Here is a 15,332-nt window from a genome sequence, read left to right as displayed (position 1 = left end):
CAAGCCCGTAGGAATCAATGTGTGCGTCTGTGTACATGTACATAACTTATTTGGCTGTGTTTTGTTTACAGATAAGCACTGTTGCCATTGACCATTTTGCATGCATGCTTATGGAAACATCAGCTTTTTCCAATTTCATTTTTGATGTTGTAAAAGGCTGGAATTAATATTAAATAAATATAAATAGATTACATATTTATAATCTACACTTTTACGAAATTATTTCGAATTATTTTCTCAATTTTTCAAACTTTAATTAGGTGTTTTTGCATGAAACTGCAAACGGTCAAAAATTAGCGCACAAAAGTTTACTAGGTAACTCTGTCTAGTGAGAGAGCGATCAGCTGACACGTTCTTACGGAAAAAATCAAAATTGTTTTGATTTCTACGTTCCGGGCTACGTACGTACGGGCGTTGCACGTCGGTGAGTTTTCGTTTACATTGCACACTCATAAGATAGGTCGTGTCAGCTGACACGTTTTTCGTACGTACGTTCGTGAGTAACTACCGTTTCGTTCGACAAACGTCCGTACGTACGGCACACGTCGGTGGATTATTGCCGCTTAACTGACGCTTTAAAGCGGGAGTCATTGGTGCCGTATGTCATATCGCTGTAACGTAATCAGCTGTTTATCGTTACGACGGTAAACCAAAAACCAGGGATGCACCTTAACGTTAAGCTAATCGTTTATCAAAAAATTTCCACCGTTTCCGTTGAAACACTTCGACATATTATCGATAAAGAAATTATCAAAATAAATTGTATCTCGTTTTTAACCGAAACGAAAAGCTTTCGTTAACGTTAAAAACGTTAACAAAAACGTGATACTTTATGTTTGAATTGTGCTGGCAATGCTATAGCCATGGTGAAGCTGTAAGGTGGTAACAACGAGCGCACATACACACACAAACTCCATGTAATTTGTTTGTGTAATTCGTTAGTGGTAATGTCAAAAATACTCTGAGAAATGTTCGTACTGTCAAAATTCATGAGAAAAGTTGCAATCAGCTTGGCTAATACTTTCACCTTTAACAACTCCGCCATCAATCAGCTTTGCCAGCATAGTTTGAAATTAATAATCAACATAAACGATTTGATTTCGTTTTGATATGGCAGAAAACGAAACGAAATCATTTCGTTAATTTGACGTTCTTAACGTTAATAAACGAAACGAAATGACTTTGTTTCGTTTATTAACGTTAATTATCGTAACGAAATGATATCGGTTCGTTGGTTAAGCATGCCTGCCAAAAACCAATTGGTTGGCTACGATACGGTTACGACCTTAGCGGCACCAATAATCGATTGCATTGATTCCCATAAGGTTGGTCGAATCAGCTGTTATAAGGTTACCGAAGAAAGAGAAATAGTTACTCATGCATGTCATTGGCTAAGAACGAAAATGACAGTACTCCAGTGGCCGTCAGCTTGTGAAACAATTATTCACGCTCATTTCACGAATGTTAGCCTCTTTCGTTTAGTAGTCGCTGAACAAGCAGTGTAGCAAGATCGAAAGAAATTCTTGTTGATTTGCACATTTCGAAAAACATGTTTTGCAAACAAAGGCGCAGAAGTTTTTAATTGTTCAATTTTATCAATATATTTTGCTACAATTCTTTTTCAGATACAATCAACATAATACTATTTTTATAGCATATTTGCGAAATGTTTTTGGTGTGTTAACAAACATGCTTGCATACATCTTTACTCTTTGCTCCTTGATCAACAAACAACTACCATGACGCAGTTTTTACTCTAAACAATACAGCCACAGTTTCAATTACGGTGACCATTGCATTACTCACACATATATTAACATGCATATAGCTAAATAACCAACTATGTGATACCGAAACGAGAAATAAACAAGCAAGTGCTCGAGACGGCTGATCGCGTAAGGTCTGGACCCTAGAAGCAAAAGGCGAACAGGGCAGCTGAGAGAATAAGCAGCGCAAACTGAGGAATAATGAAGATTGTTTCTAAAGTACAAAGTCGCAACAAAATCCTCAAGTCGCTTGCCGGCAGCACATTGGGAAAAGATAAAGAAACGTTGCTAACCACGTACAAAGCAATTGGCCGGCCGCTCATGAGCTACGCGTCACCAGTCTGGTCACCTGGTCTTAAAAATACAAACTGGAAAAGGCTACAGGACTGTCAAAATGCTGCAATCAGAACTTCCACCGGATGTCTCCTTATGACTCCCGAACACCATCTACATAGTGTGGTCAAAAAAGAGCTCAATATTAAAGAGCACAACGAAGTGCTGAACAAGCAGTTCTTTCTTAATTGTCACAAACCAGGATATCCTAGCAAACAACTGCTTGATTTAGCACCGCCTCCACGGGGATTAAGGGAACATCTCCTAACGCACTACGTCGAGCCATTAGCCAAATCCACACCGAATATGTAAACGCCTTTGTCAGGACGCGCCCGGTGAACCCCGTTATTAATATGCAATATCCCACCCTTGCAGAAGAAGAAAGCACACTACCAAGGGAAACACGAGTCACCCTGGCCCAACTTCCTTCTGGATACTGTAACAGGTTAAACTCTTACTTGTCCAGAATCAACCTCGACATACGTAATGTATGTCCTGCATGTGATGTGTCCCCACATGACACTAACCATCTTTTCAATTGTAAGGTGGACCCTACGCCTCTAACACCCATCTCCCTACGGTCCGCCCCTGTTGAAACAACCAGTTTCCTTGGACTTCCGTTACTATCATCTCTAAGTCGATACTAAGCAGTCACTTGTATGAACATAAACAAATCAATCATTATGTGTACACATACAAGCAACGGAGAGATACTCACAAAAGTATGCAATCATCAGCGAAGTAGCACTCACATATACACACGCATGTGGCTATGCGAGAGACTATAAACTACAAATTCACATGCATATATCTGAGATACTCACAAAAGTATGCAATCATCAGCTACTACTTCGCTCACATATACACACGCATATGGTTACACATTACAAATACATGCGCGACCAGGTAGAGGATTCTAGAAGAAGAAACATCTAACCATTAGGGCAGAACGTATAAAAGCAGAAGAAGCTGAGTAGTCCGTAATCAGTTTGATTTAAGCACGCTATTTGTTGCGAAGTATAAGTGTTATTGTGAAGTATTTTCAAAGTAGTATAATAAAGACCATTTTGCATTATTGAATATTGGAGTTATTTATTCAACAATTTAGCGATACGAACGTTAGTAGAAGGTGTAAAATAAGCGGAGTTTCCCAAAATTCGTTACAATTGGCATCAGAAGAGGAATTGTTGGATAAATTCCAGAGGACAACAAGGACATGGCAAAGTTAAGTGAATTAAGGATCCAGCAACTGAAAAAGGAGTTGGAGAACCGTGGATTGAATACAACCGGCAATAAGATCAAACTTCAAGCACGGCTACGAAACGCTATGGAGTCGGAAGGAATTAATGTGGACGAGTATGTCTATTATCCTGATGGGGACGAGACAACAACAAAAATGGAAGAGAAGAACGGAAGTCCGAGTCCAGTCGCAAGCGGCGAGAATAATGCGATATTAGCTTTGTTATCACAGATATCGACAAAGATGGAAACCCAGGAAACACGTATAACTGAAAGTATGGCATCTCAACTAGAATCACAGGAGACACGTATAACATCCAATATGGAAGCACAGGAGACACGCATACCATCCAAGATGGAAGAACAAGAGGAGCGCTTATCATTGCACGTGGCACAAATGTCTTCGCAGTTAGAAGCACAGGAAGCAAAGCTGGAAGCGTAGGATGCAAAAATCGCTCAATTTCAGGCAGAAGTCGATGATTTAAAAGGTCGTATGGAGCAGTTGCAACTAAATCGCCCAGCAGTTTCAGCGAGTAACCCAAAGGTAAAAACACCATCCGCAACAGTGAACAACTGGAATGCTGCAGATAAAGTTGCTGCATTGTTCGTGGCTTTAAAAGGACCAGCTGCTGAGATCTTACAGACCATCCCAGAGTACAGCCGTAACAGTTATGAAGCATTGATGGCTGCTGTAGCACGGGGATAATGAGACTTTGCAAGAGTTTGCTTCGCATGTTGAAAGGTTGGCAAATGCGGACGCACCCGTGGAATACACCGAGAGGGTAAAAATCCAGAGTTATATAAATGGCATACGGGACGTGGAAACGAAGCGAGCTACATACGCAAACCCAAAGCTAACATTTGCTGAAACGGTATCCCATGCACTGACCCAGGAAACAGCATCACTTTTGAGTAAGCCCGCATACAAAGCTCATCGCGTGGAAATGGAAAGGCCAGACTGGGTAGACACTATTTTGGAAGCATTAAAAGGAACGCAGCAAAAAAACGATGGTGCCGTCAAATTATTTAAGTGTGGGAAGCCAGGGCAGATTGCACGCCATTGCAGCACCGGTCCTGGCAGTTCCAACGATGTGGGTGGCCGTAAACGCAGAACTGAAGGAGATGAGCAAGAGCGAGTCAGACGTAAAGATCGAGAACTTGCCCCAGCTATTGAATGTCCTGTGATAGCTATCTCGCAAATTGGAAGAAAATCGAGCAGTCTTACCGTCAAAGGAAATGTGGATGGCAAAGAACGTGTACTGACTGTAGATACTGGCGCATCTCATTCCTTAATCCGATCTGATTTGGTCAACAGGAGAGTAATACCTGGAGCAAGGTTGCGTACGGTCACTGGCGAGTATAACCTGGTCCAAGAAGAAGTGGTATGTGAGGTCTTAATTGGAAAGGTCACGATTCTACACAAATTTATTGTGGCGGAGATCGTTGATGAAGTCATATTGGGAGTGGACTTCTTAGTTGACCATGACATAAGAATCGACATGCAAAGAAGGAATATGCGCTATAAGAACCAGGATATGACAAACCCAAATGGAAGCACTAAAACGAAGGAAAGAATTTCGCAGAAAGAATGCAAGGGTGGTTTGAAGCCAGGGCACACTACTGTTGTGAAACGTCGGAACGATACTGATTATGCAAAGCCAATCCGTCAAGTGCAAGCTCTACGAAGTAGTTCATTGGCCAAACAACAGAGTGTGAGGGAACGGCCCAGGGTAATGAGTAGTAAGATGAAACACAGGTACGACGAGAACAAAAATTCGGAAGGTTTCTTGCAGGAAGATTTGGTACTGTTATACAACCCTCACCGGCGGAAAGTTGTTCCATCCAAATTTCGCTGCAGTTGGGAAGGCTCATACAAAGTTGTGAAGAGGATCAGTGATACCATCTACCGCATACAAACCATTGGGAAACCACGAAATAGAAGGGTGGGTCATTTGTAGAGGCTAGCAGCGGTTAGATCGAGAGATTTGTCTGATCGGGACGATCAGACTTAGGTCGAGGGCAGTGTGACGAATATTAGCAACACTAAGGGATACTATCATCTCTAAGCCGATACTAAGCAGTCACTTCTTTGTACATAAACAAATCAATCATTATGTATACACACATATATGTAATATTGCTAATAGAAAATGCTCGCAATGTGTTTTGAATTCCAAATTAAAAGAAGAGAGCCTATAAAATTTTAGTGATTGTAGCATAAGTGTGACAAGAAAAAATTTTAAATTTAGGTACATTCGATTATTGAAAACAAAAACAAAAACGTTTAAACAGCAATATATCGGCACTCTGATGTTTGGGAATGTACATAGCCTTTTGTAGCAATATAGGAGTATCACATATGTATATGTATACACATATGTACATACAAGCAGCGGAGAGATACTCAAAAAAGTATGCAATCATCAGCGACGTAGCACTCACATACACACAAGCATATGGCTATGCGAGAGATTATAAACTACAAATTCAAATGCATATATCTGAGATACTCACAAAAGTATGCAATCATCAGCTACTACTTCGCTCACATATACACACGCATACGGTTACACATTACAAATACACGCGCGACCAGGTAGAGGATTCTAGAAGAAGAAACGTCTAGGCATTTGGGCAGAGAGTATAAAAGCAGCAGAAGCTGAGTAGTCCGTAATCAGTGATTTAAGCACGCTATTGGTTGCGAAGTATAAGTGTTATTGTGAAGTATTTTCAAAGTAGTATAATAAAGACCATTTTGCATTATTGAATATTGAAGTTATTTATTCAAAAATTTAGCGATACGAACGTTAGTAGAAGGTGTAAAATAAGCGAAGTTTCACAAAATTCGTTACAATATTCATAAAGATACTTACAAAGTAGCAAAAATTTAAGGCAAATTAATTCTGTATATAATGTACATATATTCGAACGATTTTCCCAGATTTCTACCCATCAATACCACTATCGGAGACTTTGGACATAGTTAGCTCAACAATAGTTCATAATACAAAAAACAAAGTGAAAAGTATGCAAATCACAAATATGCTAAGAACCACTTTAAGTCAAAACTATTTTCAATTCAACAATAAAATATATAGACAAACAAACAGTCTTGGAATGGGAAGCCCCCCATCAGCCATTCTTACGGAAGTGTTCATGCAAAATCTGGAAGAAAAGTACATACAGGAGCTGAAGTCTAAATTAGGCGTGCCATTTTATGCTAGATACGTGGAAGACATAATATGCGTTTTAACTACTAATAACGAAGAGCTTGTACTGGAGTACTTCAACATGCAGCACGGAAATATAAAATTTACAATGGAAACCGAAAACGATGGAGGAATCAACTATCTAGATCTCACGATAAATATTGATAAAGTTGCCAAAAGATTTAACTATGACATATATAGAAAGCCAACTGCCACCGACACAATAATACATAATATCTCAAATCATCCCCAACAGCATAAAAATGCAGTATTAAGGTATTTGATACAGAGACTTGAAAGAACACCTCTTACGCAAGAGGCATATAAGAGAGAGCTTGAAGTCATATATAACATTGTTGCAAACAACGGATATTAAAAAGCCTAGTAGATAAGCTCAGAAGGACGCATGGTGAACCAAAAAGAAATAATGAAAAGTATAATAATAACACCTGGACGACTATGATATATCCTGGAAAAGCAACATATAAATTGGTAAACTTCTTTAAAAAATACAACATTAACACAGCGTGCAAAACATCAAACAATCTAGGGCGGAGAATAAGAACTAACACTAACTCAGAGGATCCGCTTAGCAGCCACGGTGTATACAAGCTTACCTGCGGATGCCAACATAGGACAAACAGGACGGCAAATAAGAACGAGGTTCAGAGAGCACATTAGAGATTACAACAAAAAAACACGGAATCTAAACATTATACCAGAGTCTAACTTCGCGAATCACATGGTCGAAAATTAATGTTCCCCAGCAAACAACAATAAAACAGCTCGGGTTCTTCACATACAAGCAAAAGGACGACGTCTCAACGTACTCGAAAACATGGAAATCTACAAACAGAAAACATTCGACGGTAGAATAATAAACGAACAGATAAACACAATTTCTGACACAATATTCGAGCCTTTAAAACTTGTTTACAAGAAACAAAGTAATCACACAGGTACAACAGACAAACACACAATAACAAATAAACACAAAACAATTAACACACCAAAACAACAAACCCACAAAGAAGGTCAAACGGCTAAAATTACGGACTTTTACCTGCCTCAGTAGGCCACACAAATCAATCAGTAAAACTCACCCTCGGTTCTGAATGAGCACACAGCACATACACATAACTAAATATACACAAGCGTCAATTTTGACAATACCTGTTCATGTACCTACGAACTATAAATACAGGAAAAACGACAAAAACAGATCAGAACTAAAATCGACACTGATTATGGCACAACGCCGAAACCGCTTTGTCTCGAAACCAAATTTGACAAGGGGTGACGGAAAATCGTTCCAATATATGTACATCATTATCCACCCTGTCGGAAAATCAACAAAACAAAATAAGTAATTCTGTATACTTAAAAGTAAATAACGAGACGTTAGCTGCTATTAAAAACAGCTTAAAGTTGGTTCATGCTACAAGCATGAAAACGCATGAAAGTAGAATAAATGCTTCTTTGATACGATCGAATGCATTTTCGACTTAACTTCGAATTTACATACGTATGCATTTAAGTCATACGTCTCGCGTGCTATGGAATTTCACTTTTCGTTTAACTTTCATACTGAAATCTCCAACTTTCGCCAACTCCCCGAAATGCGCCTTTTGGGTACCGTCATAGGACTTTAAGAATATGGTTTGAAAGGCGTTTAGATTAGAACTTGTGTACTTGTAGGTGCATGATTTATCTAGCTTTTAAGCAAAACACACAAAAGTAAAAGAACACGTAAAATAAAAAGGAAAACTTATTTAAAGTTAATGAAATATAAAAGAAAGATGAGTCTACTGTTAACGTGCATGAGCTAGTATAGTGAAGAAAGTAACAAGCAACCTACGATGATTGGACCATTCACCAGTACCACCACCAAACACACCAATTAAGCCATTATCTGCATGTGCATGCCGTGCTATTTTAAGCAAGTGCGATAACAAATTACTACTTTGGCTTGAAGGTGTCGTCGTCTTATATGCATATTCGGGTACATCGCTAAAACGACGACGACCCAACAAATTACGGACTGTCAATATACCATTATCATCCAAACCATTGGACATTCCAGAATAACGTTTGTTCTTTTGATTGAAGTGTGTGCCGCCACTGCCGTTGATGCGACGCTGTGGACCACGATATGTATTGCTTGTATTCGTAGCGCCGTTATTATGCTGTTGCCCAATGTCAAGATCCTGTAACTCCTTTAAACATAACCAATCGCCATCAACGGATACACGAAAATTACAAAGATAAATTGTATCTTGAACACCACCAGCTAACTCTTCATTTGTATTCGCATGGGATGCTTTAGGTAATGTAATTGTTGTTGTATTATTATTTTGTTGCTGTTGTTGTTGTTGCTTTTGAACTATATGAGCAGGGGAGCTGGTTAATACGTTCCCTTGTTGCTGCATTTTATGTATTTTATTCGAATTTTTCTTCGATGACACTATTAAGGTTGTCGTATCAGCGGTTTTTTGTTCAACAATATTGTTGTTGTTGGTGCTCAACGTTAACTTTTTGGTTTCATCAGCGAGCGAGCGCATGTTATGGAATATAAGCTAAAAGCATACGCAATTTGCTTTAAGAAAGACCAAAATGTGTATTATACGTATTGAGCTATCCAGGAAGGTTATAGGATTTGAAGTTGCGCTGTTCAAGAATGTAGTATCAATATTTAACTGATCGCTTCGTTTTTTGTTAGTCGTTAATGTCGTATTTGTTCGAATTGCTTTAAAAAATATAACAAGAAATGATTAAACACGCACAAATAACGTTTGCTTTGGTGAAAAATCGAAGCGCAGCTCTTTGCTCAAATTTACCTTCAATGCATCACGAAACTTTTTGACCAAAATTTTTTTTGCAAACTCTTTCAGATGTTTTAATTAACTACTCACTCAAGTTTACTTCATTCCAAAACCGCAAATTTTTATTTTTATAAAAGTTTTATTTTCTTTTTAAAATTGAAATCGTGCTTTGTGAATTGCTGCACTTAATTGTAGGAGTACGTACTATATTTGCGACTGACTGGCTCCTTCTCTATTAACTGAATGCAAAAAGCATTTTTATCTCAGTTGAATGGATACCATTTGTAATATTTGTAGGTATGTATTTACATATTCTACGTTTATGCGTAGTACGAATCCTTTATCCTCTCATTTCCTCTGTGTTTGAAGTCGCCTTACATCCGGTGGTGAGTTAATATCTCTCACAAATTTCAATGTTATTTGGTTTGGCTGTTTTTATTGATTTTTTCCACTTTTGCTTTCCTATTTCTACATATGTACATATGTACTTATAACGGTTCATGCAATGGGATATTTGTTTAGTGGTTGTTAAAACACGTTTTATATTAAAAAAAAAAAACAAAACAAAAAAAAACAAGCTTCATTAAGTTTTATATTGACTCCGTTGTTTAGCCATATGTTATTCCTACTGGCCATGATGCAATAAAACGGACAGGTGAAGTTAGTAGTACAACAACAAAAATTTGACGGCCTTCATAATCCGGCCATGAATTTTATGGTAGCAGGCAGGGAAGATTTTTGGAACAAATTTGCTACGTTTTTACTACTTTTGTAATGAAATGTGCGAAAAAAGCCAAACTCAACACATCCATATATAGCATAAGCGAATTCGATAGAAAAGAGAAAAACGGGAAGGGAAAAGGAAAATTAGAGAAAGTTGGTCCGTAAAGTAAAGGGGAAAAGTTTGCATTTTAGCTTGTGTGACAGCATCATTTATGAAAATATGAGAACTTATTCGAACTTATTTCGAAAAAAATCAAACAAACAAGTTACATTTGAGTATCTGACATTATATTACAAGGGTATTTTGCAAATATAAAACAAATATGTTTAGAAACCGTTTAAGTAATTTTTTTGTATTTAATTGCCCAAGATTTATGCTTTTCCGCATTAATTATTTGCCCACTTAAAGAACTACTTTTTGTTAAGATTTTTAAGTTTATAACCTCTTCGATTCCTTCCATATTTCATATTTTCTCTTTTTGAAAACTGTTTTCGAAAGGGCTTTCTGTTAGAGTTTCCAAATAGGAAACATATAAGGTATTTCGTTCAATTGTGCCCAACTTAAAGGAATCGGTTCAATTGGAATGGGAACAGCTCCTAAATACAACCGAGCACGTTTGTAAATACCCAGATCTGACGAACAGCTGATAAAATCTGTTCTCCTAAAATTATTTTTGGAAAGGTGAGATGAATTTGTTAAAACAACCTCATAGCTTTCTTCTAACCGCTTCCGTCTTTGTTCGTAAGCTGGTGTTTTGAAAAAACAAGTAAAGAAGGCTAAGTTCGGGTGGAACCGACCATTACATAGTCAGCTGAGAGCTTTGGAGACAAAATAAGGGAAAATCACCATGTAGGAAAATGAACCTGGAATGTATTTGCAGGACATGGGTATCAAATTAAAGGTATTAATGGGGGTTTTCAAAGGGAGTGGCCCTTAGTTGTATATGTGAAGGCGTTTGCTAGATATCGACCAAAAGGTAGACCCGTGTGACCCAGATTATCATCTGTCGGGTACCGCGAATTTATTTATATATGTAATACCACGAACAATATTCCTGCTCATATTCCAAGGGCTTTTGATTTCGCCCTGCAGAACTTTTTCATTTTCTTTTACTTAATATGGTAGGTGTCACACCCATTTTTCAAACTTTTTTCTAAAGTTATATTTTGCGTCAATAAACCAATCCAATTACCATGTTTCATCCCTTTTTTCATATTTGGTATAGAATTATGGCATTTTTTTTCATTTTTAGTAATTTTCGATATCGAAGAAGTGGGCGTGGTCATAGTCGGATTCTGGCCATTTTTTATACCAAGATGAAGTGATATCAGATAAGTACGTAAACTAAGTTTAGTAAAGACATATCAATTTTTGCTCAAGTTATCGTGTTAACGGCCGAGCGGAAGGACAGGCGGTCCACTGTGTATAAAAACTGGGCGTGGCTTCAACCGATTTCGCCCATTTTCACAGAAAACAGTTTTCGTCATAGAATCTATGCCCCTACCAAATTTCACATGGATTGGTAAATTTCTGTTCGACTTATGGCATTAAAAGTGTTCTAGACAAATTAAATGAAAAAAGGGTGGAGCCACGCGCATTTCGAAATTTTCTTTTATTTTTGTATTTTGTAGCACCATATCATTACTGGAATTGAATGTTGACATAATTCACTTATATACTGTAAATATTACATTTTTTGTTAAAATTTGACTTTTAAATTTTTTTTTAAGTGGGCGTGTTCGTCATCCGATTTTGCTAATTTTTATTTAGCACCTGCCAAATTTCATCATGATATAGATATTCAACGACTGCCAAATTACCGTTTGCAAAACTTTTAAATTACATTCTTTCAAAAGTAGGCGGTGCCACGCCCATTGTCCAAAATTTTGCTAATTTTCTATTCTGCGTCCTAAGGCCGGGTTTTCGAAATTTTCGATATCGAAAAAGTGGGCGTGGTTATAGTCCGATTTCGTTCATTTTAAATAGCGATCTGAGATGAGTGCCCAGGAACCTGCATACCAAATTTCATCAAGATACCTCAAACTTTGCTCAAGTTATCGTGTTAACGGACAGACGGACGGACGGACGGACATGGCTAAATGAATTTCTTTTTTCACCCAGATCATTTTGATATATAGAAGTCTATATCTATCTCGATTAGTTTATGCCGTTACGGATTACCGTTATGCGAACAAAATTAATATACTCTGTGAGCTCTGCTCAGCTGAGTATAAGCAAGTAAGGAAGGTTAAGTTCGGGTGTAACCGAACATTATATACTCAGTTGAGAGCTATGGAGACAAATTAAGGGAAATCACCATGTAGGAAAATGAACCTAGGGTAACCCTGGAATGTGTTTGTATGACATGTGTATCAAATGGAAGGTATTAAAGAGTATTTTAAGAGGGAGTAGGCCATAGTTCTATGGGTGGACGCCATTTAGGGATATCGCCATAAAGGTGGACCAGGGGTGACTCTAGAATGCGTTTGTACGATATGGGTATCAAATGAAAGGTGTTAATGAGTATTTTAAAAGGAAGTGGGCCTTAGTTCTATAGGTGGACGCCTTTTCGAGATATCGCCATAAAGGTGGACCAGGGGTGACTCTAGACTTTGTGTGTACGATATGGGTGTCAAATGAAAGGTGTTAATAAGTCTCTTTAAAAGGGAGTGGGCTTTAGTTCTATAGGTGGTCGCCTTTTCGAGATATCGCCATAAAGGTGGACCAGGGGTGACTCTAGAATGTGTTTGTACGATATGGGTATCAAATTAAATGTATTAATGAGGGTTTTAAAAAGGGAGTGGTGGTAGTTGTATAGGTGGTTGCCTTTTCGAGATATCGCCATAAAGGTGGACCAGGGGTGACTCTAGAATGTGTTTGTACGATATGGGTATCAAATTAAATGTATTAATGAGGGTTTTAAAAGGGAGTGGTGGTAGTTTTATAGGTGGTCGCCTTTTCGAGATATCGCCATAAAGGTGGACCAGGGGTGACTCTAGAATGTGTTTGTACGATGTGGGTATCAAATTAAATGTATTAATGAGGGTTTTAAAAAGGGAGTGGTGGTAGTTGTATAGGTGGTTGCCTTTTCGAGATATCGCCATAAAGGTGGACCAGGGGTGACTCTAGAATGTGTTTGTACGATATGGGTATCAAATTAAATGTATTAATGAGGGTTTTAAAAGGGAGTGGTGGTAGTTTTATAGGTGGTCGCCTTTTCGAGATATCGCCATAAAGGTGGACCAGGCGTGACTCTAGACTTTGTGTGTACGATATGGATATCAAATGAAAGGTGTTAATGAGTCTTTTTAAAAGGGAGTGGGCCTTAGTTCTATAGGTGGTCGCCTTTTCGAGATATCGCCATAAAGGTGGACCAGGGGTGGCTCTAGACTTTGTGTGTACGATATGGGTGTCAAACGAAACGTGTTAATGAGTCTTTTTAAAAGGGAGTAGGCCTTAGTTCTATAGGTGGTCGCCTTTTCGAGATATCGCCATAAAGGTGGACCAGGGGTGACTCTAGAATATGTTTGTACGATATGGGTATCAAACGAAAGGTGTTAATGAGTATTTTAAAAGGGCGTGGGCTTAGTTCTATAGGTGGACGCCTTTTCGAGATATCGCCATAAAGGTGGACCAGGGGTGACTCTAGAATTCGTTTGTGCAATATGGGTATCAAACGAAAGGAGTTAATGAGTATTTTAAAAGGGAGTGGGCCTTAGTTCTATAGGTGGACGCCTTTTCGAGGTATCGCAATAAAAGTGGACCAGGGGTGACTCTAGACTTTGTTTGTACGATATGGGTATCAAATGAAAGGTGCTAATGAGTATTTTTAAAAGGGAGTCGGCCTTCGTTCTATAGTTGTTCGCCTTTTCGAGATATCGCCATAAAGGTGGACCAGGGGTGACTTTAGAATATGTTTGTACGATATGGGTATCAAATGAAAGGTGTTAATGAGTATTTTAAAAGGGCGTGGGGCTTAGTTCTATAGGTGGACGCCTTTTCGAGATATCGCCATAAAGGTGGACCAGGGGTGACTCTAGAATGAGTTTGTACGATATGGGTATCAAATTAAAGGTATTAATGAGAGTTTTAAAAGGGAGTGGTGTGAAGGCGTTTTCCAGATATCGACCAAAATGTGGACCAGGGTGACCCAGAACACAATCTGTTGGATACCGCCAATTTATTTATATATGTAATACCTGCCAAGACTTTAAGGGTTTTTTATTTCGCCCTGCAGAAATTTTTCATTTTCTTCTACTTAATATGGTAGGTGTCACAACCATTTTATAAAGTTTTTTCTAAAGTTATATTTCGCGTCAATAAAACAATCCAATTACCTTACCATGTTTCATCCCTTTTTTCGTATTTGGTATAGAATTATGGCATTTTTTTCATTTTTCGTATTTTTCGATATCAAAAAAGTGGGCGTGGTCATAGTAGGATTTCGTTCATTTTTCATACCAAGATAAATAAAGTGAGTTCAAGTAAGCACGTGAACTAAGTTCATTAAAGATATGTCGATTTTTGCTCAAGTTATCGTGTTAACGGCCATGCGGAAGGACAGACGGACGACTGTGTATAAAAACTGGGCGTGGCATCAACCGATTTCGCCCATTTTCACAGAAAACAGTTAACGTCATAAAATCTATGCCCCTACCAAATTTCAAAATGATTGGTTAATTTTTGTTCGACTTATGGCGTTAAAAGTATCCTAGACAAATTAAATGAAAAAGGGCGGAGCCACGCCCATTTTGAAATTTTCTTTTATTTTTGTATTTTGTTGCTAGTTTTTATTAAGCGTATATATAGTAATAGGAGTAACGTTCCTGCCAAATTTCATCATGATATCTTCAACGACTGCCAAATTACAGCTTGCAAAACTTTTAAATTACCTTCTTTTAAAAGTGGGCGGTGCCACGCCCATTGTCCAAAATTTTACTAATTTTCTATTCTGCGTCATAAGTTCAACTCATCTACCAAGTTTCGTCGCTTTAGCTGTCTTTTGTAATGAATTATCGCACTTTTTCGGTTTTTCGAAATTTTCGATATCGAAAAAGTGGGCGTGGTTATAGTCCGATATCGTTCATTTTAAATAGCGATCTGAGATGAGTGCTCAGGAACCTACATACCAAATTTCATCAAGATACCTCAAAATGTACTCAAGTTATCGTGTTAACGGACGGACGGACGGACGGGCGGACGGACGGACATGGCTCAATCAAATTTTTTTTCGATCCTG

General features: G+C 38.2%; 1 protein-coding gene across 5 annotated transcripts in view; it reads right to left on the bottom strand.

Annotated features, from left to right (window-relative positions):
• Positions 1-15,332, bottom strand: part of LOC137237258 (protein RUFY3) — a 104,942-nt gene that overhangs the window by 59,408 nt on the left and 30,202 nt on the right. For 2 of the 5 annotated variants that reach the window (XM_067760674.1, XM_067760675.1), the window contains exons 1-2: positions 9,385-9,973; positions 8,601-9,293 (exon numbers count right to left, since the gene is read on the bottom strand). The exons of 1 other annotated variant lie outside the window; for it this stretch is intronic. In XM_067760674.1, the coding sequence (XP_067616775.1) occupies positions 8,601-9,108 (508 nt within the window). In that variant the 5' untranslated portion in view covers positions 9,109-9,293; positions 9,385-9,973. Of the gene's footprint in view, positions 1-8,600; positions 9,294-9,384; positions 9,981-15,332 lie in introns of those variants that run through there. 2 more of the 5 variants (XM_067760677.1, XM_067760673.1) reach the window with 2 other exon arrangements.

This window comes from Eurosta solidaginis, chromosome 1, assembly GCF_040869045.1.
Source record: "Eurosta solidaginis isolate ZX-2024a chromosome 1, ASM4086904v1, whole genome shotgun sequence".
NCBI classification, from domain to species: Eukaryota; Metazoa; Arthropoda; class Insecta; order Diptera; family Tephritidae; genus Eurosta; species Eurosta solidaginis.
This window is presented reverse-complemented; position numbering and strand designations above follow the sequence as displayed.